The 25,417-nt window shown below is 46.5% G+C and overlaps 1 protein-coding gene across 1 annotated transcript in view; it reads left to right on the top strand.

Moving 5' to 3' along the window:
- VAT1L (vesicle amine transport 1 like) overlaps positions 1–25,417 on the top strand; it is a 73,545-nt gene that overhangs the window by 24,789 nt on the left and 23,339 nt on the right. The window contains exons 3-4 of the mRNA XM_077288382.1: positions 18,675–18,890; positions 21,257–21,399. Of these exons, the coding sequence (XP_077144497.1) occupies positions 18,675–18,890; positions 21,257–21,399 (359 nt within the window). The remainder of the gene's footprint in view (positions 1–18,674; positions 18,891–21,256; positions 21,400–25,417) is intronic.

Below are 25,417 nucleotides of genomic sequence, written 5' to 3'. Positions count from 1 at the left end.
AAGGAGAAGACGGAGCTAAGAGCAGAGAAGGAGAAGGCGGAGCTAAGAGCAGAGAAGGAGAAGGCAGAGCTAAGAGCAGAGAAGGAGAAGGCAGAGCTAAGAGCAGAGAAGGAGAAGGCAGAGCTAAGAGCAGAGAAGGAGAAGGCAGAGCTAAGAGCAGAGAAGGAGAAAGCAGAGCTAAGAGCAGAGAAGGAGAAGGCAGAGCTTAGAGCAGAGAAGGAGAAGGCAGAGCTTAGAGCAGAGAAGGAAAAGGCAGAGCTAAGAGCAGAGAAGGAGAAGGCAGAGCTAAGAGCAGAGAAGGAGAAGGCAGAGCTAAGAGCAGAGAAGGAGAAGGCAGAGCTAAGAGCAGAGAAGGAGAAGGCAGAGCTAAGAGCAGAGAAGGAGAAGGCAGAGCTTAGAGTAGAGAAGGAGAAGGCAGAGCTAAGAGCAGAGAAGGAGAAGGCAGAGCTAAGAGCAGAGAAGGAGAAGGCGGAGCTAAGAGCAGAGAAGGAGAAGGCAGAGCTAAGAGCAGAGAAGGAGAAGACAGGAGGAGGCAGAGCTAAGAGCAGAGACGGAGAAGGCAGAGCTAAGAGCAGAGAAGGAGAAGGCGGAGCTAAGAGCAGAGAAGAAGAAGGCAGAGCTAAGAGCAGAGAAGGAGAAGACAGGAGGAGGCAGAGCTAAGAGCAGAGAAGGAGAAGACGGAGCTAAGAGCAGAGAAGGAGAAGGCGGAGCTAAGAGCAGAGAAGGAGAAGGCAGAGCTAAGAGCAGAGAAGGAGAAGACGGAGCTAAGAGCAGAGAAGGAGAAGGCAGAGCTAAGAGCAGAGAAGGAGATCTCAGAGCTAAGAGCAGAGAAGGAGAAGGCAGAGCTAAGAGCAGAGAAGGAGAAGGCAGAGCTAAGAGCAGAGAAGGAGAAGGCAGAGCTAAGAGCAGAGAAGGAGAAGGCAGAGCTAAGAGCAGAGAAGGAGAAGGCAGAGCTTAGAGCAGAGAAGGAGAAGGCAGAGCTTAGAGCACAGAAGGAGAAGGCAGAGCTAAGAGCAGAGAAGGAGAAGGCAGAGCTAAGAGCAGAGAAGGAGAAGGCAGAGCTAAGAGCAGAGAAGGAGAAGGCAGAGCTAAGAGCAGAGAAGGAGAAGGCAGAGCTAAGAGCAGAGAAGGAGAAGGCAGAGCTTAGAGGAGAGAAGGAGAAGGCAGAGCTAAGAGCAGAGAAGGAGAAGGCAGAGCTAAGAGCAGAGAAGGAGAAGGCAGAGCTAAGAGCAGAGAAGGAGAAAGCAGAGCTAAGAGCAGAGAAGGAGAAGGCAGAGCTAAGAGCAGAGAAGGAGAAGGCAGAGCTAAGAGCAGAGACGGAGAAGGCAGAGCTAAGAGCAGAGAAGGAGAAGGCAGCGCTAAGAGCAGAGAAGGAGAAGGCAGAGCTAAGAGCAGAGAAGGAGAAGGCAGAGCTAAGAGCAGAGAAGAAGGAGGCAGAGCCAAGAGCGGAGTCACAGGAGGCAGAGCCAAGAGCAGAGATGCTGGAGGCGGAGCCAAGAGCAGAGATGCTGGAGGCGGAGTCAAGAGCGGAGACCCTGGAGGCAGAGCCAAGAGCGGAGACACTGGAGGCAGAGCCAAGAGCGAACCGCAGGAGGCAACGCCAAGAGCCAGAGGGTGCAGAGCCACAGATTGTGGCGAGCAAAGTTGAGAGGCACAGAACCACAGGTTGTGGCAGAACTGAGCAGAGAGCTGCAGAGCCACTGATAGTGGTAAGCAGAGCAGAGAGGTAACGCAGAGGTAAACACAGCAGAGTGAGAATGGTAAACAAAGAAGGAACAGGAATGGACATAGACCAGAGTTCAGACACAGAAGTAACAGAACACAGATAAAGGCCTGCGAATTGCAGCCCTTAGAGACAGGAAACAGACACGACCTGGCAGCTCAGTAGCAAATGTTAACTGAGGGAAATAGTTTGCTCAGGCATCCTCCAATGGGTGAGGATGTCTTAAGTATCAGAGGCCCCCCGGGTGAGTATAATAAAACTTATTTTTCTTCACTTGCAGGTCGGATCGGGGGCTTATCTACAGCATTATAGGTCTGAGGTTTGATAATCTTGGGATCTCTTTTTGGGTTGGATAATTTAGTGGTCTGAGGTTTAATAATCTACAGATCTGTTCTTGGGTTGAACAATTTAGTGGTCTGAGGTTTGGTAATCTACGTATCTGTTCTTGGATTGGTCAATTTAGTGGTCTGAAGTTTGATAATTTATGGATCTGTTCTTGGGTTTGATAATCTAGAGATCTGTTCTTGGGTTGGATAATTTAGTGATCTGAGGTTTGATAATCTACAGATCTGTTCTTGGGTTGGACAATTTAGTGGTCTGAAGTTTGATAATTTATGGATCTGGTCTTGGGTTTGATAATCTAGAGATCTGTTCTTGGGTTGGATAATTTAGTGGTCTGAGGTTTGATAATCTAGGGATCTGTTCTTGGGTTGGACAATTTAGTAGTCTGAGGTTTGATAATCTAGGGATCTGTTCTTGGGTTGGATAATTTAGTGGTCTGAGGTTTGGTAATCTACGGATCTGTTCTTTGGTTGAACAATTTAGTGGTCTGAGGTTTGATAATCTCGGGATCTGCTCTTGGGTTGGATAATTTAGTGGTCTGAGGTTTGATAATCTAGGGATCTGTTCTTGGTTGGATAATTTAGTGGTCTGAGGTTTGGTAATCTACGGATCTGTTCTGGGGTTGGACAATTTATTGTTCTGAGGTTTGATTATGTGGGGATCCGTTCTTGGGTTGGATAATTTAGTGGTCTGTGGTTTTATAATTAAGTTGTCTGGTCTGTGGTCTGATAATTTAGTGGTCTGATGTCTGATAATCTTGGGATCCGTTCTTGGGTTTGATAATTTAGTGGTCTGAGATTAGCTTGAAACCTTATATTTAACAATGATAGACTAATCATATATGTTAATATATCTCTATATATATTAAGTGTTCATCACTAAACCACTCTACTCTAGACCTCCAGGGATATGATCTCTCCTAGACCTAGAGCATGAATAATATTAATCCTTTCAGCACTCTAGACCACCACTTATACTTTGCCGTACCCTTAACCCTCTGTAGACCCCCATGGATATCACAAAGTACAGTGCATGTTGGCAAAGTGAGTAAGGCTACTTTCACACTAGCGTCGGGCTCGGCACGTCGCGGTGCGTCGGGCCGAGGTTCCCGACGCTAGCGTTGTCTCCGCCGCACAACGGGGGCAGCGGATGCATTTTTCCAGCGCATCCGCTGCCCCATTGTGAGGTGCGGGGAAGTGCGGGGAGGTGGGGGCGGAGTTCCAGCCACGCATGCGCGGTCGGAAAAAGCGGACCGTCGTGAGCAAAAAACGTTACATGTAGCGTTTTTTGGTCCTGACGGTCCGCCACAACACGGCGCAACCGTCGCACGACGGTTGCGACATGTGTCAATCCGTCGCAATACGTCGCTTAATGTTAGTCTATGGGGAAAAAACGCATCCTGCAAGCACTTTTGCAGGATGCGTTTTTTCGGCAAAACGACGCATTGTGGCGGATTGCAGTTAACGCTAGTGTGAAAGTAGCCTAAAATGGAATTTTGCTGTCTGTCTCTTGTGGTTACCAAGATAATTGGAAACACCACTTTACACCTTTTACGACGAGGCCAATTTAAGTTTTTGCGTTTTTTTTTTTTTTCGTCCCAGAGCCATAAATCTTTTATTTTTCTACCAACATAGACATTTTGGCATTCTTGAATTTTTTTTTATTTACGGTGTTTACCGATTGGGTTAATTATTTTTATATTTTGATAGATTGGACTTTTCAGAACGTGGTGATACCAAATATGGGTATTTTTTAATTATCTTTTATTTTTAATAGGGAAGAGGACGGTGATTTGAACTTTTAGGTTTGGTCGATTTTTTTTCATATTTTTAAAACATTTTTTTTCTGTACTTGTTAGTCCCCTTAGGGGACTTGAAGCTGCGATCGTCTGATTGCATGTGTAATATACATACCGTATATACTCGAGTATAAGCCGAGATTTTCAGCCCAAATTTTTGGGCTGAAAGTGCCCCTCTCGGCTTATACTCGAGTCATGATCGGTGGTGGGGTCGGCGGGTGAGCACTGTCATATACTCACCTAGTCCCGGCGATCCTGACGCTCCCCCTGCCTGTCACACTGTCTTCAGTGCCGCAGCCTCTTCCCCTGAGCGGTCACGTGGGACCGCTCATTAGAGAAATGAATAGGCTGCTCCACCTCCCATAGGGGCGGAGCCGCATAATTCATTTCTCTAATCAGCGGTGCCGGTGACCGCTGATAGAGAAAGAGGCTGCGGCACCGAAGACCAGCTGTCCGGGGGAAGGAGCGGGACGCCGGGAGCAGGTAAGTATCGCATATTCACCTGTCCGCGTTCCACACGCCGGGCGTCGCGCCATCTTCCCGGCGTCTCTCCGCTCTGACTGTTCAGGCAGAGGGCGCGATGACGCATATAGTGTGCGCGCCGCCCTCTGCCTGATCAGTCAGTGCAGAGAGACGCCGGGAAGATGGCGCCGAGGAGCTGCAAGCAAGACAGGTGAGTATGTTTTTTTTTTTTTTTTTATTGCAGCAGCAGCTATGGGGCAATAATGGACGGTGCAGAGCACTATATGGCACAGCTATGGGGCAATGGTGCAGAGCACTATATGGCACAGCTATGGGGCAACGGTGCAGAGCACTATATGGCACAGCTATGGGGCAACGGTGCAGAGCACTATATGGCACAGCTATGGGGCAACGGTGCAGAGCACTATATGGCACAGCTATGGGGCAACGGTACAGAGCACTATATGGCACAGCTATGGGGCAATGGTGCAGAGCATTATATGGCACAGCTATGGGGCAACGGTGCAGAGCACTATATGGCACAGCTATGGGGCAATGGTGCAGAGCACTATATGGCACAGCTATGGGGCAACGGTGCAGAGCATTATATATATGGCACAGCTATGGTGCAACGGTGCAGAGCACTATATGGCACAGCTATGGGGCAACGGTGCAGAGCACTATATGGCACAGCTATGGGACAATAGTGCAGAGCATTATATATATGGCACAGCTATGGGGCAACGGTGCAGAGCACTATATGGCACAGCTATGGGGCAACGGTGCAGAGCACTATATGGCACAGCTATGGGGCAACGGTGCAGAGCACTATATGGCACAGCTATGGGGCAACGGTGCAGAGCACTATATGGCACAGCTATGGGGCAACGGTGCAGAGCACTATATGGCACAGCTATGGGGCAATGGTGCAGAGCACTATATGGCACAGCTATGGGGCAATAATTAACGGTGCAGAGCACTATATGGCACAGCTATGGGGCAATAATTAACGGTGCAGAGCACTATATGGCACAGCTATGGGGCAACGGTGCAGAGCACTATATGGCACAGCTATGGGGCAACGGTGCAGAGCACTATATGGCACAGCTATGGGGCAACGGTGCAGAGCACTATATGGCACAGCTATGGGGCAACGGTGCAGAGCACTATATGGCACAGCTATGGGGCAACGGTGCAGATCACTATATGGCACAGCTATGGGGCAACGGTGCAGAGCACTATATGGCACAGCTATGGGGCAATGGTGCAGAGCACTATATGGCACAGCTATGGGGCAACGGTGCAGAGCATTATATATATGGCACAGCTATGGGGCAACGGTGCAGAGCACTATATGGCACAGCTATGGGGCAATGGTGCAGAGCACTATATGGCACAGCTATGGGGCAACGGTGCAGAGCACTATATGGCACAGCTATGGGGCAACAGTGCAGAGCACTATATGGCACAGCTATGGGGCAACGGTGCAGAGCACTATATGGCACAGCTATGGGGCAACGGTGCAGAGCACTATATGGCACAGCTATGGGGCAACGGTGCAGAGCACTATATGGCACAGCTATGGGGCAACGGTGCAGAGCACTATATGGCACAGCTATGGGGCAATGGTGCAGAGCACTATATGGCACAGCTATGGGGCAACGGTGCAGAGCACTATATGGCACAGCTATGGGGCAACGGTGCAGAGCACTATATGGCACAGCTATGGGGCAACGGTGCAGATCACTATATGGCACAGCTATGGGGCAACGGTGCAGAGCACTATATGGCACAGCTATGGGGCAATGGTGCAGAGCACTATATGGCACAGCTATGGGGCAACGGTGCAGAGCATTATATATATGGCACAGCTATGGGGCAACGGTGCAGAGCACTATATGGCACAGCTATGGGGCAATGGTGCAGAGCACTATATGGCACAGCTATGGGGCAACGGTGCAGAGCACTATATGGTACAGCTATGGGGCAACGGTGCAGAGCACTATATGGCACAGCTATGGGGCAACGGTGCAAAGCACTATATGGCACAGCTATGGGGCAACGGTGCAGAGCACTATATGGCACAGCTATGGGGCAACGGTGCAGAGCACTATATGGCACAGCTATGGGGCAACGGTGCAGAGCACTATATGGCACAGCTATGGGGCAACGGTGCAGAGCACTATATGGCACAGCTATGGGGCAATGGTGCAGAGCACTATATGGCACAGCTATGGGGCAACGGTGCAGAGCATTATATACAGGTCCTTCTCAAAAAATTAGCATATAGTGTTAAATTTCATTATTTACCATAATGTAATGATTACAATTAAACTTTCATATATTATAGATTCATTATCCACCAACTGAAATTTGTCATGTCTTTTATTGTTTTAATACTGATGATTTTGGCATACAACTCCTGATAACCCAAAAAACCTGTCTCAATAAATTAGCATATCAAGAAAAGGTTCTCTAAACCTATTACCCTAATCTTCTGAATCAACTAATTAACTCTAAACACATGCAAAAGATACCTGAGGCTTTTAAAAACTCCCTGCCTGGTTCATTACTCAAAACCCCCATCATGGGTAAGACTAGCGACCTGACAGATGTCAAGAAGGCCATCATTGACACCCTCAAGCAAGAGGGTAAGACCCAGAAAGAAATTTCTCAACAAATAGGCTGTTCCCAGAGTGCTGTATCAAGGCACCTCAATGGTAAGTCTGTTGGAAGGAAACAATGTGGCAGAAAACGCTGTACAACGAGAAGAGGTGACCGGACCCTGAGGAAGATTGTGGAGAAGGACCGATTCCAGACCTTGGGGAACCTGAGGAAGAAGTGGACTGAGTCTGGTGTGGAAACATCCAGAGCCACCGTGCACAGGCGTGTGCAGGAAATGGGCTACAGGTGCCGCATTCTCCAGGTAAAGCCACTTTTGAACCATAAACAGCGGCAGAAGCGCCTGACCTGGGCTACAGAGAAGCAGCACTGGACTGTTGCTAAGTGGTCCCAAGTACTTTTTTCTGATGAAAGCAAATTTTGCATGTCATTCGGAAATCAAGGTGCCAGAGTCTGGAGGAAGACTGGGGAGAAGGAAATGCCAAAATGCCTGAAGTCCAGTGTCAAGTACCCACAGTCAGTGATGGTGTGGGGTGCCATGTCAGCTGCTGGTGTTGGTCCACTGTGTTTCATCAAGGGCAGGGTCAATGCAGCTAGCTATCAGGAGATTTTGGAGCACTTCATGCTTCCATCGGCTGAAATGCTTTATGGAGATGAAGATTTCATTTTTCAGCACGACCTGGCACCTGCTCACAGTGCCAAAACCACTGGTAAATGGTTTACTGACCATGGTATTACTGTGCTCAATTGGCCTGCCAACTCTCCTGACCTGAACCCCATAGAGAATCTGTGGGATATTGTGAAGAGAAAGTTGAGAGACGCAAGACCCAACACTCTGGATGAGCTTAAGGCCGCTATTGAAGCATCCTGGGCCTCCATAACATCTCAGCAGTGTCACAGGCTGATTGCCTCCATGCCACGCCGCATTGAAGCAGTCATTTCTGCCAAAGGATTCCCGACCAAGTATTGAGTGCATAACTGACCATTATTATTTGATGGTTTTTTTGTTTGGTATTAAAAAACACTTTTATTTGATTGGTCGGGTGAAATATGCTAATTTATTGAGACAGGTTTTTTGGGTTATCAGGAGTTGTAAGCCAAAATCATCAGTATTAAAACAATAAAAGACCTGACAAATTTCAGTTGGTGGATAATGAATCTATAGTATATGAAAGTTTAATTGTAATCATTACATTATGGTAAATAATGAAATTTAACACTATATGCTAATTTTTTGAGAAGGACCTGTATATGGCACAGCTATGGGGCAACGGTGCAGAGCACTATATGGCACAGCTATGGGGCAATGGTGCAGAGCACTATATGGCACAGCTATGGGGCAACGGTGCAGAGCATTATATATATGGCACAGCTATGGGGCAACGGTGCAGAGCACTATATGGCACAGCTATGGGGCAACGGTGCAGAGCATTATATATATGGCACAGCTATGGGGCAACGGTGCAGAGCACTATATGGCACAGCTATGGGGCAATGGTGCAGAGCATTATATATATGGCACAGCTATGGGGCAATGGTGCAGAGCACTATATGGCACAGCTATGGGGCAACGGTGCAGAGCACTATATGGCACAGCTATGGGGCAACGGTGCAGAGCATTATATATATGGCACAGCTATGGGGCAACGGTGCAGAGCATTATATATATGGCACAGCTATGGGGCAACGGTGCAGAGCATTTTATATATGGCACAGCTTTATGTGGAGTATCTATGGGGCAATGGTGCAGAGCATTGTATATATGGCACAGCTTTATGTGGAGCATCTATGGGGCCATAATGAACGGTGCAGAGCATTATATGTGGCACAGCTTTATGTGGAGCATCTATGGGGCCATAATGAATGGTATGGAGTATCTATTTTTAATTTTGAAATTCACCGGTACCTGCTGCATTTTCCACCCTAGGCTTATACTCGGGTCAATAAGTTTTCCCAGTTTTTTGTGGCAAAATTAGGGGGGTCGGCTTATACTCGGGTCGGCTTATACTCGAGTATATACGGTATATAGCAGAAATCACGGTCTCTTTTGAAGCCCGACACCCGCTTCTGACTTGACTGTCGTTAAGGGGTTAAATGCCTAATATTTTGCTAGAATAATATAGGGTCCTATTAGGCTTTTAGCTCAGACATTTTCATTGTATCTAATGTAAATTTAAAGGGCTCTAATGCACCAGGGTATTGCAGACGTCATAATTTTAGAAATTTGTATCAGATCAACAATGAAATCCTCTGACACTTCTTAAAGAAGATGTGTCATTTATTATAAAAAATGTCAAAAATTTTAACCAGATGTAAATGCCGGTGTTCTCCTGAATCCGGCGTTGTCTTTCTTTCGTTTCTATGCCTTTCCGTTCCAGAGATATGATATGATCTTCCTGCTCTGTAGTTCTAGTCTTTTCAGCCAAGTGGGTGTGTTTCTCAACTCTACTCTTGAGGACTACGCCCTGTTGGCTAAAAAAAGACCAAATTTATATACAGAGAAGAAGAGGCCATATCTCTGGAACGGAAAGGCGCAGGACCAAAAGAAAGACAAAGCTGGATTCAAGAGAAAAGCGGCATTTACATTAATTAACAAATTATATATTTATGGCAAGTGACCCTTATTGATAAGCAAAAGTAATGCGAAACTTCACGAATAAAACATAGTGTGTGATAAAACATGTAGAGGTCCCAAATGACAATCCCGGCTATGCTACACCGTTAGGGACTTAAGGGCATTGTGCTATCGAATAATTGTGCCTCAAGGCAGCTTAACTTTAATTACTGTACAGAGTTACATAAAAGCGCTGCAGATACTCTGTGTATTTATAGCTATCCCTGTAGGAAAACAGTAAGGACCTAGTAATGGCTCAGTGACTGCAAAATGCATTCACAACGTCTCAGGAGAGAGGCAGAATGAATGCAGTTCCCTTCTCGGGAGCTTATGAACGCTGAATCCACACATCTCTGGCATAATTCTACCATTCAAGAAGGAAATGCATCCAATTGTAAACATAAAACCCAAGCACATGTCTGGTACTGTTGTGTGGATTGTGCTTATGTTCTACCCAGATAGGCTGGAATTACAGAAGTAATGGCACCTATTGTGCTGACTCTGCTTCTTTTGAAGCCAACGGGATTGTAATACGAACGTTCCGTTTAAAGGAATCCTCTACTTTTATCTAAATAAAGCTTAAAAGGAACCCATCATAGATTTCATGCTGTCCGAACTAAGGTCAGCAGGAATCAGAGGTCGCTTCCCTCGTTACAAACATATGTTTCATTCTAAAACGTAGGCGAAAGCATGGACGACTAGGTGACTAGATGGAGATAGAGATCCCCGCTGGCTTCTCCTCGCCCACTCACCTAGACTGGCAGGTCTCTTGCTGTATAAAGATAGGGAAAGATCTGTCAGTCTGAGTGAGCAGGCGGGGATGATGTAACTAGGATGACTAGTCCAAGAGACAGGTCCCTCCAGACTTCTCCTCGTCCACTCAGCTAGTGTGCCAGATCTCTCCCTAGATACACATGGAGAGACTTGGCCAAAAAGGTGGGGAGAAACCTGCAGGGACCTGCCTATTGGACTGGTCATCCTAGTGGCATCATCTTCACCCACTCAACTAGACTGAAAGGGTATGTGCACACGTCAGGATTTCTTGCAGAAATTTCCAGAAAACCGGAAATTTTCTGCAAGAAATCCGCATTTTTTTTTTTGCGTTTTTTTCCCGTTTTTTTGCGGGGTTTTTTTAGCATTTTGCAAGCAAAATTAGCTTGCAGAATGCTAAAGTTTTCCAAGCGATCTGTAGCATCGCTTGGAAAACTGATTGACAGGTTGGTCACACTTGTCAAACATAGTGTTTGACAAGTGTGACCAACTTTTTACTATAGATGCTGCCTATGTAAAAGATAGAATGTTTAAAAATAATAAAAAAAATGGTTATACTCACCTGCAGACAGCCGATCTCAGCGGCGTCCGTTCCTATAGATGGTGTGTGCAGGACCTTCGATGATGTCGCGGTCACGTGAGCGGTCACATGAGCGGTCACGTGACCAATCACATGACCGCGACGTCATCGCAGGTCCTTCACACACACCAGCTATAGGAACAGAAGCGGCAGCATGCACCGCTGAGAGGCGGGAAGACTCCGGTGGCCATCGAAGGTGAGTATATCACTATTTTTTATTTTAATTCTTTTTTTTTTACCAATTATATGGTGCCCAGTCCGTGGAGGAGAGTCTCCTCTGCTCCACCCTGGGTACCAACCGCACATAATCTGCTTACTTCCCGCATGGTGTGCACAGCCCCGTGCGGGAAGTAATCAGATCAATGCATTCCTAGGTGAGCGGAATCCCCGCAATTCCGCAAATTTAATGAACATGTTGCTTTTTTTTCCGCAATGCGATTTTTTAGCGGAAAAAAAATGCAACATTTGCACAAGAAATGCGGAATACACTATAAATAATAGGAGGCATATGTAAGCGTTTTTTTCGCGTTTTTATAGCGAAAAAACGCAAAAAATACTGAACGTGTGCACATGGCCAAAGATCTCTCCCTAGATACACATAGGAAGATACCTGCCTAGTCGAAAAGGTGGGGAGAAGCTTGCAGGAACCTGCCTCTTGGACTGGTCATCCTTGTGGCATCATCCTCGCCCATTCAGCTAGACTGAAAGATCTCTCCCTAGCTACACATAGGGAGATACTTGTCTAGCCGAAAAGGTTGGGAGAAGCCTACAGGGACCTGCCTATTGGACTTGTCATCCTAGTGGCATCATCCTCGCCCACTAATCTAGACTGAAAGATCTCCCCCTAGATACACATAGGAAGAGACTTGCCTAGTCGAAAAGGTGGGGAGAAGCCTGCAGGAACCTGCCTCTTGGACTGGTCATCCTAGTGGCATCATCCTCGCAAACTCAACTAGACTGAAAGATCTCTCCGTAGCTACACATAGGAAGAAACTTTTCTAGCCCAAAAAAATGGGGAGAAGCTTGCAGGGATCTGCCTCTTGGACTGGTCTCCCTAGTAGCATTGTCCCCGCCTGCTCAGCCAGACTGATAGCTCTCTCCCTATAACCACATAGAGAGAGACTTGTCTAGCTGAATAGGTGGGGAGAAGCCTGCAGTGACCTGCCTCTTGGGCTAGTCATCCTAGTTGCATTGTCCATGCCCGTTTAGCCAGACTGACAGTTCTCTCCCTATCCCCACATAAGGAAAGACTTGTCTAGCTGAATGTGTAAGGGGGTGGAGGCAAGAATATTGTCTAATGCATTATGATATTTGAATGTTCAATTATCTATATTATTAGTGATAGAGTTGTGTTCTGCCCAGCACTAGGTAGCCTACAAGGAGAGATGGAGCTAGCAAGTGTGACTAGCCCAGGTGGGAGGAGCTTAGTTTGAGCACAATGGAGAGTTTTTGGGTAGAATGTGAGATAGAAATGAACTTGCAGCAGTAGCAGACCTCAGGTCTGATTGAGGAGCAGAGCTGTGTGCAGTGGGTGTCCTGTGGCAGAGACGACCAAGCGGACAGTAAGATCCTACAGAGAAAGAGATTTGTTTAGCTGAAGACCATTGAGAACATGTAGGAACCTGCCGCTTGGACTTGTTATACTAGTTGCATTGTCCCCACCTGCTCAACCACCTAGACTAACGAGTCTCTCTCTCTCCCTTTACCCTCATAGGGTGAGACTTGCTTAGCTGAGTTGGAAGGGAGAAGCTTGTAAGGACCTTCTCCTGGCCTAGTCACCTCAATCTGATTCAGTTCCTTCAAACTATGTTTTTCTGTGAAACAAAGCATCTTTGCATTGTAAGGCTACTTTCACACTGGCGTTTTTTGCAATACGTCGCAATGCGTCGTTTTGGCGAAAAAACGTATCCTGCAAAAGTGCTTGCAGGATGCGTTTTTTCACCATTGACTAACATTAGCGACGCATTTGCGACTGTAGGGATTTCACTCACTCAGGTGCGACGGCTGACACGTAGGAGGCAGGTTCCAACAAAATTTCAAAGGTTTATTACCTCATAAACCACATGGCAAAAATAACAGCAAACAAAATAGCCTTTAGTTCAGGAAAAGAAAAACAACGTGTCCAGTCCTTCAGGCTCAGTCCTGTAGCCTTAACACACACAGGAGGGTTTCACCTCCACACATATCCACTGTGTTAAGCATTAGCCTGTCTTATATAAAGCTAACCACACCCAGTAACCCATCACATGATTAGCCATGTGGTCTGACATCACCACAGGTCCTGGAACACACATATATACATGGTTATATACAACAAAGAAATACTCCGGGCTACATTACAGCAACAAGGCACTTATGTGGCACATACCTCCCGTCGACTACACACCCTTTAGCCATGCTACACGACGCATTGCCACACGTCACAACCGTCGTGCGACGGTTGCGCCGTGTTGTGGCGGACTGTCGGCTGCAAAAAACGTTCCATGTAACGTTTTTTGCCGCCGACGGACCGCCATTTCCGACCGCGCATGCGCGGCCGGAACTCCGCCCCCACCACCCCGCACCTCACAATGGGGCAGCGGATGCGTGGAAAAACAGCATCCGCTGCACCCGTTGTGCGGCGCAAACAACGCTAGCGTCGGTACGTCGGCCCGACGCTCTGCGACGGGCCGAGTACGACGCTAGTGTGAAAGAAGCCTAAAATGTAGATATTTGTAATTTCACGAGCTGGTCTTTTATTTCTGATGCCCGAGCTTTAGGCAGCATTAACCATGTGAACTGCTCCGTCTCAATGGGTTGTTTGGGACTAGTAGAAAGGGTCTATTTTTTATGTCCATGGTCTTTGTCTGTTAAAGTGATTTTTTCCAATCAATGCTTATCTCGGATCGGTAATAAATGAATAATTGGAGGAGCTCCAACTGTTGGGACCCCCGCCAGTTCTGAAAATGTGGGTTCCATTTAGTAATTTTGATGTGGAAAGCCCCCTCTGGTTATGTACTTTGTGTATGGAATTAATATGTTTACATTCATGTGCGTTTTGCTTTGTGACAAAAACAGCGCCACAGTTATCCACAGGTTGTGTGTGGTATTGCAGCTGCTGCTGAACAGCAATACTAGACACAAACCATGGACGGGAGTTGATGTTAAATCTAAATGTTCCCATTCTCTGACAGCAAGCAGGAATTTTTATTTTAAAAAGTTGCAAAACTTTTCATTCTAGAATGTTTAGAATTAATATAAAAACAAATAGGATTAGGTAATTGCATGGTAAGTAATTCCCTAACAGATGGTCATTACTAATAACTAGATGGTAGCCCGATTCTAACACATCGGGTATTCTAGAATATGTATGTAGTTTATGTATGAAGATTTTAGAATAATACATTGAATACACAGGATTCGGCCGGCCGCGACCAATTAGCGAAGCGTGGTTCAAATCCCACGCCAATTCGCGGCCGGACTGCACCGGTCGCTGATTGTTTGTGGCCAGCCACGTAGTATATAGCACAGCCACGCAGTATATAACAGCCCACGTAGTAAATAGCACAGCCACGTAGTATATTGCACAGCCACGTAGTATATAGCAGAGCCACGTAGAATATAGCACAGCCACGTAGTATATAGCACAGCCCACGGAGTATATAGCACAGCCACGTAGTATATAACACAGCCCACGGAGTATATAGCACAGCCACATAGTATATAGCACAGCCCACAGAATGTATAACAGTCCACATAGTATATAACACAGCTCATGTAGTATATAACAGCCCACGCACGCAGTATATAACACAGGCCACATAGTGTATAACACAGGGCACGTAGTGTATAACACAGGCCATGTAGTGTATAACACAGCCCACGTAGTATATTGCACAGCCCACGTAGTATATTGCACAGCCCACGTAGTATATTGCACAGCCCACGTAGTATATTGCACAGTCCACGTAGTATATTGCACAGGCCACGTAGTACATTGCACAGCCCACGTAGTACATTGCACAGCCCACGTAGTACATTGCACAGCCCACGTAGTATATTGCACAGCCCACGTAGTATATTGCACAGCCCACGCAGTATATTGCACAGCCCACGCAGTATATTGCACAGCCCACTTAGTACATTGCGCAGCCCACTTAGTACATTGCACAGCCCACATAGCATATTGCACAGCCCACGTAGTATATTGCACAGCCCAAGTAGTATATTGCACAGCCCACGCAGTATATAGCACAGCCCACGCAGTATATTGAACAGCCCACGCAGTATATAGCACAGCCCACGTAGTATATAGCACAGCCCACGCAGTATATTGCACAGTCCACGTAGTATATTGCACAGCCCACATAGCACATTGCACAGCCTACATAGTACATTGCACAGCCCACATAGTACATTGCACAGCGCACACAGTATATTGCACAGCCCACACAGTATATTGCACTGCTCATGCAGTATATTGCGCAGCCCACTTAGTACATTGTGCAGCCCACGTAGTACATTGCACAGCCCACGTAGTACATTGCACAGCCCACGTAGTATATTGCACAGCCCACGTAGTATATTGCACAGCCCACGCAGTATATAGCACAGCCCATGCAGTATATAGCACAGCCCACGCAGTATATTGCACAGCCCACGCAGTATATTGCACAGCCCACGTAGTATATTGCACAGCCCACGCAGTATATTGCACAGCCCACATAGTACAGGTCCTTCTCAAAAAATTAGCATATAGTGTTAAATTTCATTATTTACCATAATGTAATGATTACAATTAAACTTTCATATATTATAGATTCATTATCCACCAACTGAAATTTGTCAGGTCTTTTATTGTTTTAATACTGATGATTTTGGCATACAACTCCTGATAACCCAAAAAACCTGTCTCAATAAATTAGCATATTTCACCCATCCAATCAAATAAAAGTGTTTTTTAATAACAAACAAAAAAACCATCAAATAATAATGTTCAGCTATGCACTCAATACTTGGTCGGGAATCCTTTGGCAGAAATGACTGCTTCAATGCGGCGTGGCATGGAGGCAATCAGCCTGTGACACTGCTGAGATGTTATGGAGGCCCAGGATGCTTCAATAGCGGCCTTAAGCTCATCCAGAGTGTTGGGTCTTGCGTCTCTCAACTTTCTCTTCACAATATCCCACAGATTCTCTATGGGGTTCAGGTCAGGAGAGTTGGCAGGCCAATTGAGCACAGTAATACCATGGTCAGTAAACCATTTACCAGTGGTTTTGGCACTGTGAGCAGGTGCCAGGTCGTGCTGAAAAATGAAATCTTCATCTCCATAAAGCATTGACCCTGCCCTTGATGAAACACAGTGGACCAACACCAGCAGCTGACATGGCACCCCACACCATCACTGACTGTGGGTACTTGACACTGGACTTCAGGCATTTTGGCATTTCCTTCTCCCCAGTCTTCCTCCAGACTCTGGCACCTTGATTTCCGAATGACATGCAAAATTTGCTTTCATCAGAAAAAAGTACTTGGGACCACTTAGCAACAGTCCAGTGCTGCTTCTCTGTAGCCCAGGTCAGGCGCTTCTGCCGCTGTTTATGGTTCAAAAGTGGCTTTACCTGGGGAATGCGGCACCTGTAGCCCATTTCCTGCACACGCCTGTGCACGGTGGCTCTGGATGTTTCCACACCAGACTCAGTCCACTGCTTCCTCAGGTTCCCCAAGGTCTGGAATCGGTCCTTCTCCACAATCTTCCTCAGGGTCCGGTCACCTCTTCTCGTTGTACAGCGTTTTCTGCCACATTGTTTCCTTCCAACAGACTTACCATTGAGGTGCCTTGATACAGCACTCTGGGAACAGCCTATTTGTTGAGAAATTTCTTTCTGGGTCTTACCCTCTTGCTTGAGGGTGTCAATGATGGCCTTCTTGACATCTGTCAGGTCGCTAGTCTTACCCATGATGGGGGTTTTGAGTAATGAACCAGGCAGGGAGTTTTTAAAAGCCTCAGGTATCTTTTGCATGTGTTTAGAGTTAATTAGTTGATTCAGAAGATTAGGGTAATAGGTCGTTTAGAGAACCTTTTCTTGATATGCTAATTTATTGAGACAGGTTTTTTGGGTTATCAGGAGTTGTAGGCCAAAATCATCAGTATTAAAACAATAAAAGACCTGACAAATTTCAGTTGGTGGATAATGAATCTATAATATATGAAAGTTTAATTGTAATCATTACATTATGGTAAATAATGAAATTTAACACTATATGCTAATTTTTTGAGAAGGACCTGTATATTGCACAGCCCACGTAGTATATTGCATCATATCCCTGTTAAAAAGAATTAAAATAAAAAAAGAGTGATATACTCACCTTCCGTTGGCGCCCGGATCCAGGCGAAGCGGTTACCGACGCTCCGTCGCGAGGAGCGGGAAAGGCCTGTTCTAGATCCGAGGGGCCGACGGATGGTGAGCATATAACGATTTTTTATTTTTTTAATTATTTTTAACATTAGATCTTTGTACTATTGATGCTGCATAGGCTGCATCAATAGTAAAAAGTTGGTCAAACAGGGTTTATAGCAGCGTTAACGGAGTGCGTTACACGCGGTCCGTTAGCGCTGCCACTAACCCTGTGTGAGCGCTGACTGGAGGGGAGTATGGAGCGGGCACTGATTGCGGGGAGTAAGGAGCGGCCATTTTGCCGCCGGACTGTGCCAGTCGCTGATTGGTCGTGGCTGTTTTGCTGCGACCAATCAGCGGCTTGGGATTTCCGTGACAGACAGACAGATGGAAGTGACCCTTAGACAATTATATAGTAGATGTCTATCCCTTCACCGGCAGAGTCGTTGCCCGAAGGAGAATAGGATGGTCATTATTATTCTGCGGGTACATGATACAGATAGTGCAGGTTCTCGGTCTCTGTAATTGCATTCATCCGTCTTGCTGACGGCCTCCTTCTCTTTTCATCACCGGTCTTCCAAACATGGAAGCACAGATGTAGCAGGGATGTATTTGTCATCATTTGTGTCCTGTATTATTGCAGACAGTCTGAAAGGGTTTTCTCAAATCAAGTATTCGCTGGGTAGATAATAAATATATTATCGCTGGGGGAGAAAATCCTTGATGTCTGAATGAGACCTTATTGTTACGTCTGTTTTAAAAGTGTTTACCTGAGTTTTTTTATGTTTGTCATTGGATATTGTCGGATAGTGCTTGTAAATACAAACAATTTTGCCATTTACTGCTTTTTAAAATTTGCAACTGTTCTAGAGATATTAACCGTTTTTAATTGTTTGCAGCTCGTTGCCTTGGAGACCGACCACCGCTGCTGTCTAGTTTGTAAGTCTTGCGGTGAAGCTGTCTAGGATTAGGAGGTAACGGCGCTCTCCAACATTTCTGGCCAGCTTCAGTACTGTGCTTACAAGCCCGCAAGAAAAGAAAAGAACTTGTAAGCACTGCACACATTCTGTTGTCTAGCAGCGGTGGTCGTTCTCCAAGGCAATGAGCTGTAAACAAAATAAAAATGTTAATATCTCTAGAACGGCTGGAAATGTTAACAAGCAGTAAATTGCAAAATTGTTTGTATTTACAAGCACTATCCAACAATATCCATTTATGAAGATGGGAATAAACCTGTAAGGCAGTTCAGAGAATACAACTCCTACATTTCTAAGGCAGAGCATGCTGGAAGTTTTAGTTTTTAATACTTAAAGAGCCGCAAGAGCTGCTTATCAGTAAGTCTTTTCCATGTATTCTTCATCCAGCCTTATGTTGTTGCATTGCAGATAGGCGACAGAGTGATGGCCTTCGTCAATTACAATGCCTGGGCGGAGGTGACCTGCACCCCTGCAGAGTTTGTCTACAAGATCCCCGATGATATGAGTTTCTCAGAAGCGACGGCTTTCCCAATGAATTTCGTCACAGCCTACATGATGCTTTTCGAAGTAGCCAATCTCAGAGAAGGGATGTCAGTGCTCGTTCACTCCGCAGGTGGTGGGGTGGTAAGTTAAAACTGAATGTCCATTGACTTGATACACCTCAATTTCCACTCATCAAGCCCTATTGACAGCTCCTCGTGTCCTTCTCTGCTGCTGAATCTTGACCCATGTAGACTGATTGACAGTTCCTCAGTGTCTCTCCTCTCTGCTGGTGAATCTCAACTCACCCAGCTTGATTGACAGCTCCTAAATGTAAATGCTCCCAAGTGTCACTCTTTCTCGCTGATGAATCTCAAGCAAGCTAGCCTGATTGACAGCCCATCAACTTCTCCACTGCTTCTGATGAATTTCTACTCACTAATACTCAGACGCACGAGTGTATGAGTCAATCCTAAAAAGTCTTGGGTGAGGACATCACTTGAGTTCAACTTGTGAAACCTTTCGTGGAGCACAGGAAAGGGCAGCCGCCTTAGGAGAAGGGATCAGAACCCAGCCCTGGAGCCAAGACAGGTGTATAGCATGGATGATTATGGCATTGCAATACCACTGATAAGCTACAGTTTCTTTAAGACAGTTTACATATATGAAAACTGTGAAAGTTGTAAAACCACAGCAGGTGATGGCAGAAAGTGCAGTTCTCTAAACGCCTTCCTTACATAGGAATACCCCTTTAAAGAGGTTGTACAATACTAGGACAACCCCTTCGTGATTGAAATGTTTGGCCCCGATAACATAATAGAGCCGAAACTCCCGAAATGCTGGCATCGTTCCCGCGATATCGGCACTTGCTCTCCCAGAGGCTCTCGTGCGGTGTTGTGACACATGACGCCAGCGTCCAATCAGCGCTGGCGTCACTGTCTCCTCATTAGGACGTTTTTAACATTAAGAAGAAGTCCGGGCTGCAGCTGATCCTTGACTTCCTCTTCCTGCTCCGAAGGCGGGGACAGTGACGCCAAAGCTGATTGGACGCCGGCGTCACGTGTCATATAGCCCCGGCGAGAACTAGTGCTGACACCGCGGGAACGGCCCCAGCACGGGAGGTGAGTATAAGCCTTATTATGTTATCAGGGCCAAGCGAGGGGTATGAGAAGAAGTTGTCCAAGTAGTGGACAACCTCTTTAATATCGTAAATCAAACATCTCTAATCTTCATTTCCGTGCCAGCATAAAGCATGCAATAACAAGGCAATCATCAGAAATGACTTCCATCAACTACAGCTCAGGCCTTGTTCTATATTCGGAAAGGAAACAAAAGCATTAGATATTACTGTAAAAATGCAATTACCACGAGCCGAGTCTGAGAGAAATGTCTGATCTTAATATCCTCATTCTTCTCATTCCATCAAACACGTAATAAGATTTACGAGGTTATTTCTTGTGGTGATAATGTGGAGAACCGTGATTCAGCATGTCGGGGATTATTGGGCTGTTTAAACAAGCAGAAGTGAAAATCATATTTTGCTGGTGGCCGAGCGTCATTGTACGTTACTCTTATACATTCATTTTTAATGATTTGTTCTGCAATTAACAGGTTAAACAAGTGTTTTCCATTATAAGATCACATAATAGATCCGTGTTGTACGGATTTGTAATGTGGCACCTATTGGCGTGTGCCCATGCTCTACCTTGCTGTGTAGACGATTTTTTTCTGAAGGTTCACGGAGGTTTTTCCATTGAACATGCTTCAGGTGCCTTTCACAGATGCACCATGTACAGGATATACGAGATATATAGGGATTCTGTGTGGCTCTGTGAACTTAAGGCCTGTATATCATGTTAATTCTTGCTATTTTTTCGTCTCTAGAAATTATGATATTTTTTGTCTCTGCTGGAGACATGGTTGAAATCGACTAGACATTTATTCTAAAAGGTAACTATCTTGTAGTCAAATTTTTTGTGATGTTACGGGGCTGCTTTTTTCTGCTTATCAGAGGAAGTCCCAGTCTTGAGACTCCCACTGAACTGTCAAAACACCGCTTTGAAGTACACAGCTCCTGCCTGAGAATGATGTATGGACTTTGTCGTAAATTTATGGATCTGTGCACTTTTCTGTCATGAGAGTGCTGAAAGAACCCATATGCTTACTATCGAGCCGATACACCGCTCTTTGTGTGCAGCTCATGAGGATTTCAAACCGTTGAGGATTTTGACCGTTCGGTGGGAGTCTCAAGACCGGGACACCCACCGATCAGCAGCCTGTATAATGTATGAACGTATGAACATTTCTATGACATGATAGTTACCTTTTAAGCATATTTATAAGTCTTTTTTTGTGGCCAACATCATCGTGTTTGGATGACGTGATATGTACCCTAAACAGTGGTATTTATTGGTGCGCCCCACAGACAAACTGATGGCTGGTTAACACTGGTCGGTTTCAGGTGTGTACAAGATATTTCCTTAATTCAATGTATTATGTGATGTTTTCAGGGACAAGCGGTGGCTCAACTCTGCTCAACTGTTCCCAACATCACAGTGTTCGGGACTGCCTCTGCCTTCAAGCACGAGGCTATTAAAAACTCTCTAAATCACCTCTTCGACAGGAATGCAGATTACGTACAAGAAGTCAAAAAGTAAGTTGTTGTTTCCATGAGAATCTTAAGCCGGGCACAGTGTGCACACTCCTGTCATGATATCGCCACCACCACACTTTTAAGGATATAGATAGTCAGCCCCATATGGGCACTTTTTATTGGGACAGTCCCTATTTATTTTACTCAAACAGAAATGATGCACAATAACAAATTGTATTGTGGTACCGTGTTAGCCAGAAAAATCGATGTGAATACTTTTCTGCCCAATGATGACAGAAGTATTCTAGGAGTGATACCTTTATTGGCTAACCAGAAAATACTATGTTTGCAAGCTTTCAGAGCTCCTTCTTCAGGCAAGATTACAAATAGATTAATAAGAAACAAGCACAACATTTAAAGATTACTAAAGCAGGACATTTGTTAGGGGGTGGGAAGTGTGACACTTCCCACCCCCTAACAAATGTCCTCCTGTAGTATTCTTTAAATGTTGTGCTTGTTTCTTATCACTCAAACAGAAAGAATTTTTTAAGTTCCTAGCTGCAAATCATAATCACATTCTGGTAATTCTCCTATTCTGAGTCATTCTCTTTTCTCGTCTTTTCAATCCGGCCCAGACCACCATGACGACGTCTTCCAGCCACGACTTGGTATCTGCAGATTTGCCACACTGACACATTTCACTTCTCACATTTCCAAAAACCATCCTCACCTGTTCCAAACTTATACAGTTTCCCCATTTTGCTGCTACCCCAATTCTTTGCCCGCTGCTGTCCAATTTGTCCCTATTATGGCTGCCTTGCACGATAACACGGAGCCGCGCCTCTTAATGCCCTACATAGTAATAATGCATAACTGTGCCACCGTAGATGCTAATGTAGCGCCCCCACCGCCGCAGGGCCGTAGGGGCTACCCGGTACCGAGCCTCTGAGTCTCTGCTCTGGAGTTGTCACGGTGGCTAGGCCCGGTCCGTGACCCTGCCGAGGGGCGTACAGTGATAGATATGATGTAGATGGTGGTGATGAGGCTGTAGTGGTGCAGTGCAGTAAATAACGAGGACACCAGGTTGCAGTCTCTTTACCTCTTTACTGAAGATCTCTGGGTCCTCAGTCCAGAACACGGTTCACCAGGCTGCGCAAGTCCGGCCGGTCCAATAGCACCTCCAGAGTTCTCTTCACAGGTGGAAATGGGTGCCTTCCTTCTAGCGCTATGTGTTGTGGTCCTTCCCTGCTGTGCTTACAGAAAGTTCCCACAACTGTTGTGTCTGTTTCTTAAGTTCCCTCACAACTCGATTAGATGATGTTCTGCTAATCCTCCGTCCCTCCCTGTTGTTCTGGTTGGGACGGCACCCGTTTGACGGGTAGGCTCGGAGCTCTTCCGGGACCCTAGAGTCGCCCCTCTCCACAAGTTGCCCCCCAAGACTGCATAGGTGATTAAAGTTAGACAGCCCGCCTTAGACTGACTGTCCTGCCTACAACACCCTCTGCCACAAGGTGTTGCCTGGTTCCAACCCAGTCAGCTTTCTGATCTAACTTCCTGCCTGACCCCCAGTTTACCCACTATGGTGGGGAGTGGCCTAGTGAATAGAACCCTTAGCTCCCCCCGGAGGCCCGACTGTGAAATGTATTGGTGTCTGTGATACCTGATCAGATGAACTCCTTCAGTGCCATCAGACGCACCATAGCTCCCCATAGTGGCGGAGCCACAGTACTGCAACGACCAGGACTCTGGGGCGCTGCACTCCCCCCTGGTTAAACACAGTACTCCGGGACTGAGAAGAAAACAACAATACAAGTCAGCAAAAAGACATACAGTTTTGTTGAGTGCAATAACAATAAGTATACTTAAACAGAGCTTCCCTTTATGGGAGGTAAGGACACTTGAACGTTACAAACATGGTTAGATATCATAGCAACATGCTATAAATAACTTTTCTTACCCAACCGGGTATTCTACTAAGTGCAAAATTGTTGAACAATAATTTAACATTGCCTTTAAGGACATACACTCTAAATCCACTAAAGACCTTCCTATAATCACATTATAAGGTAATTTAACTTTTCCATTCTCCTTCTTTAAATCTGCAGGACCGCCTGTCCTAACGGCACCAGACCTACTGCCTCTCCTTTCTATGCAGGACCGCCCCGTTCAACCCGGGCCTACTGCCTTTTCCACTACTATACACAGTATAGAGCATAACATTACTTTCAGTTTAAGAGCACTGAGCCATCTCTACATGACTCCTATGAGGACTCAGGGTTTACCTTCTATCCTAATTATCTATCAACGTTATCAACCATTCTCTTTATATAACATCAAATCTTCTCATTATCTTTCTCACTAACATGCATGCTGGACACCACGTCTACCCCTACGGGCCCACTGCATCCTTCTGCTATCTTTCACTTTTTCTTTTCAGAGAACATCATCAGCATTTCTTCACAATTAACTAGTTGAATACATATAACTTACTCATGTAAACATTATCATCACTTTCTTTCGTCAAAACATTATTGCTACCTGTCTTAAAGCAATATCATCGTTTAAGTGCGACAAATGAACATCCCCTTTAAGAGGGGACCAAGTCTCTATGAGGTAGCGCGTCTTCTCAAGCTACCAGTCCATACTCAGCAAAGGTTCCAGAGTGGTATCTTCACAAAGAGTCCTTCTTTAAGTAAAACCAGTAGGGAGCACCTTTAATAAGGTGCAAACTATGTACAAAAAGTTCGTATCATGCACTGTTCATGATTTCAGCAGTTCTTTTCAACTAAAAACTTGTGCAAAAAACTTTGGAAAAACAAACAAAAACAAAACATTAGGGATCCCAGGTCAACAACAGGATCCCTTTAAGAGTTAACCCTGAATGGGTCTAGCAGCAAAACAGGACACGAACAAACAGTCAAAGAACTATTTACATCTTCATGGTATCGAGGTTTATCCTTCCAAGTCTGGGGGCGGCTTCCGTGAGCACCGCCCTCCTCCCGCCACCACATAAAGGGCGTCTGCACCCCGGATTGGGGTCTGGGTACTCACGGTTCTCCTCGGAGTGATGGTCCGTAAACATTTGGCACACAGGGAGATTGGGGCAATGACCGCTGGTCTCAGTGAATCATCGGAGGATGGTACTGTCACTTCTGGCTTGTATCTGCGCACGTGCAGGGCATACCACCCCTTATCTCCCCAGTGGCGAGTGTACCGAACTCGGTCTCCTGGGTAGAGATCCCGGCCTGGGTGTCCCTCAATGAGGTGCGCCTCTACATCCCGCCGGTTGACAAACACTTCCAAGGCAAGACCGGGCTCCTTAATGAAGCCCCAACCCCCCTGCAGCCGGAAGGTGCTGATCACGCCATGGCGCTGCGGGCCCCAGTTCTCCTCAGCAGCCTGCCTGACCTGGGCTTTGATTTGGAGGTCCTTCTCCCGCTCAGCCTGACGCCGGAGCTCCTTCTTGCGGGCCCACTCCTCTTCTTGCTGGCGCAGCTGCTGGCGCTATTCCCTCTGGCGGATGACCTCAATACTCTCCCCTTCCTCCTGGGCATCCCCTGGAAACCCCATCAGGTTGGTGGTGGCTGCGCGGGTCCACTTGAAGGTTACCCATTCTCCCTGGAGCTGCGGGGGCTGCTTGATGGGTCGCAGGGGGCTATCGGCTGTCTGCAGGGTTTCCCAGGGCCTCTCGCACTCGATGCGGCTACACACCCGTCCGGGTGGTCGTGGTGGGGGCGAGTCTACATCCACCAGCAGGGGCTCTTCAATCGCCACGCCAGGGTTGGCGCCGTTACCTGCTTCCGCCGCATCTCCGGTGCCGGTCTCCTCTGTGGTCGGCTGCGGGATCGATGCTTGGTGCGGGTGCGGCTCCTCACTAGAGATGGTTGCTCGCTGACAGAGACTCCGGAACTGCCGGCACAGCTCCTCCACCTCTGCCCCGAGGATCTCCTGATTAGCGCAGCCTGGTACGAACTCCGTCGGCTCCCATTGGCGGGGCCTGGTACGGGTCTTCTCTCCCTCTCCGGGGTGACTTCCGTGCTCCATGCCGCCAATCGGATTCTGCCTCGTGGCATCCAGA

Source organism: Ranitomeya variabilis, chromosome 2, assembly GCF_051348905.1.
Source record: "Ranitomeya variabilis isolate aRanVar5 chromosome 2, aRanVar5.hap1, whole genome shotgun sequence".
Taxonomy (NCBI): domain Eukaryota; kingdom Metazoa; phylum Chordata; class Amphibia; order Anura; family Dendrobatidae; genus Ranitomeya; species Ranitomeya variabilis.
The sequence above is the reverse complement of the archived record's forward strand: the minus strand, read 5'-3'. Positions and strand labels throughout refer to the sequence as shown.